The sequence below is a fragment of the Lolium rigidum genome, chromosome 7, assembly GCF_022539505.1.
Source record: "Lolium rigidum isolate FL_2022 chromosome 7, APGP_CSIRO_Lrig_0.1, whole genome shotgun sequence".
Taxonomy (NCBI): domain Eukaryota; kingdom Viridiplantae; phylum Streptophyta; class Magnoliopsida; order Poales; family Poaceae; genus Lolium; species Lolium rigidum.
Window position 1 is genome coordinate 111,264,622 of NC_061514.1, and position 2,834 is coordinate 111,267,455.

At 44.7% G+C, this 2,834-nt stretch overlaps 1 protein-coding gene across 1 annotated transcript; it reads left to right on the forward strand.

Moving 5' to 3' along the window:
- The first annotated feature begins 386 nt into the window (after positions 1 to 386).
- LOC124678796 (peptide methionine sulfoxide reductase A2-1) lies at positions 387 to 2,612 on the forward strand. Its single transcript, XM_047214649.1, has 2 exons — positions 387 to 868; positions 2,223 to 2,612. Exons 1-2 carry the CDS (start codon positions 563 to 565, stop codon positions 2,457 to 2,459), a joined length of 543 nt encoding a protein of 180 aa, XP_047070605.1. The 5' UTR covers positions 387 to 562; the 3' UTR covers positions 2,460 to 2,612.
- Positions 2,613 to 2,834: the final 222 nt, after the last annotated feature.

The window sequence follows — 2,834 nt, forward strand, 5'->3', positions numbered from 1 at the left end:
TTGCAGGTGCAAAATAGAGGAAAACTACAAGAATAATCATTTGGATCCAACACAGAAAAAATGTCCCCATAATGAGTGTTAAAAAGGGTAAAGTGAGTGTTGAAATTCTTGCGGAATTGAGGTGTAGGAATGCAATCCACGAAAATTTTGGAAAATGTCATTCCTTTGATCCAAAGTGCTTCCTCAGGAAAAGAAATCTATGGATTGGATTCCTTCAAAATTCATTTGAAATCTTTGAATCCAAAGAATCCCTAATATGCAAAATATTTTGAACCTGGAACGGGTCTTGGAAAATTGAAGTCAGATAATAATACTCCTAAATGAGACGATAGCGCGTGGAGTGCATTTAACGACGGATTCGCACCATTCAAGTGTATGGAGCAAGTGGCCACACCTCACCGCCCCCTAATAATCCTGGAGAAATGAACGGAAACACGAATTGACCAGCCTTATAAAATCTGGAGTTCAAGGCTGGCCCGATCGATCACCGCACGAGAAGTCCACCCCTCCACCGAGCACCACCAACAGATCGATCGATCGACGATCGGTCACCGTCGCCGCCATGTCGAACCCCGCGGCCGGGCCGGACACTGACGCCCCTGCCGGCGAGGGCCTGGAGCTGGCGCAGTTCGGGGCGGGGTGCTTCTGGAGCGTGGAGCTGGCGTTCCAGCGGCTCCCCGGAGTGGCGCGCACGGAGGTGGGCTACTCGCAGGGGCACGTCGACGCGCCCACCTACCGCGACGTCTGCGGCGGCGGCACCGGCCACTCCGAGGTGGTGCGCGTGCACTACGACCCCAAGGAGAGCCCCTACGCCGTCCTCCTCGACGTCTTCTGGGCCAAGCACAATCCCACCACGCTCAACAAACAGGTGCGTGATCCTCGCCGGGGAATTTCCGTGCGACGGCCGCGCCGATCTTGTCGCCGGCCGGCGCTGCAACTGCAAGGTTCATTGAACCTGGAACGGGTCTTGGGGCTGACTTGTCCTGGGCAAGTTTGGCACCAGTTTTTTTATTGTTGCCAGCAGTTATATGCCGTTTATTTTGTCCAGGAACAAAATTATTTTAACAGTAAGTGGATTTTTAGAGCAACATAAAAAAGCAATAGCGGATTTCACTCTTAAACAGAAAAAAGCTCATGTGGTGATCTCATAGCGATAGATCATTATAGTACTGCCTCCTTCAAAGGAACTTCTCGTCGAATAGGAGCTGCTTCCTCCATCCCATAAAACATGTCAAAGGTTTGTTAAAATTTAAATGTATCTAGACAACATATCGTAGGTTTGTCAAAATTTAGATGTATCTATTACTATTTAGTGTCTGGATACATTTAAATTTTGATAAACATTCGACATGTTTTGTGGGACATAATAAAAGGTCTTATGAATATTAATGAATAACTATGACTTGTTACAAATTCATTCAACATGTAAGACTTGTTTGATTCAAAGGATTATAAAGCGCTGGAATAGGAAAACGCATGAACAATATGTCATGGCATGTAAAGTCCTATTAGTATAGAAAAAACAAATAAAACTAATTGTTGTTGCTGAAGTCGTTTGATTGCACTATAGGAAAAGAATAATACTCGCTCCATCCACAAAATGATGTCTTAACCTAGTTACAATATGCGCATGTATCTAGACGTGTTCTAATATGTAGATACATTCAAATTTAGACAAAGTTGAGACATCCTTTTATAGATGGAGGAAATATGGATATTGGTGGTGGTCATAAACACACATGAAACTTTTCAAGAGGTCTAAGCTCTTGATAGAAATCTTATTGAATTGTAATATAAGAAAGCAATTCTTAAATATATTAGAGGATTCAATCCTTTGAGTCAAATGGCCTCTATAGAAAAATTATACTTTCCCAATTTATATTAATTGACTCAACATGTCTAGATACATATGTATCTAGTCAATAAACGCGTCGTATCTAGACAAAATTAAGTCAATTAATTTAGATCAGAGGGAGTATATGTAAGAATTCTATAAAATTTCTTTAAAATACCTTTGAATCAAACATGCCCATAGCCCCATACTAGGTCTCACCGTTTGTAGACAGTAAGTTGGCTAGGCGATTACGACATCACATACGCCATACATATTGGCTTCAAAAGTCGCGGTTAGCACGTCGTATTTAGATGGCCACACCTCTCATAAACTAGTTGAGCTTCGGTCAATCGGTCTGACTGATCCCTGGCCGCTATGTGTACTTCAGGGCAACGACGTCGGCACGCAGTACCGATCAGGCATCTACTACTACACGGCGGAGCAGGAGACGCAGGCGCGGGAGTCGCTGGAGCAGAAGCAGCGGGAGTGGAAGGAGAAGATCGTGACCGAGCTGCTGCCGGCGAGGAAGTTCTATCCCGCAGAGGACTACCACCAGCAGTACCTCGAGAAGGGCGGCCAGTCCGCCAAGAAGCGCTGCTCCGACCCCATCCGCTGCTACGGCTGAGCCTCATGTCGATCGACTCCGATTCATCGCTCGCTGATTTCCCTTGTGTTTGTTATAAGGACAGCATCTGGGTGATTGTATTGGACCAGTACTAAATACAGTATACTATGTTTGTGTTGGAATTGGAATAAATGAACATATGCAACTTTTGAAGCTGTTGTCCGGTACTTTGTTTTTGTTTTTGGCTTGATCCGTGACTATCTTCGACCTTAATTGCCGTGTAAAGGGTACTACGGTGTACTATAGTACTATCTACACATGAACGTGATTTTGTATGCGGAAATTCAATTCGGCTCCCGGGTGAATGTATGGCGTGTCTCTACTCTCTACTCTCTACCTGCCACTGAGTCAATGAGATGGCTGGTCTGCTTGTTT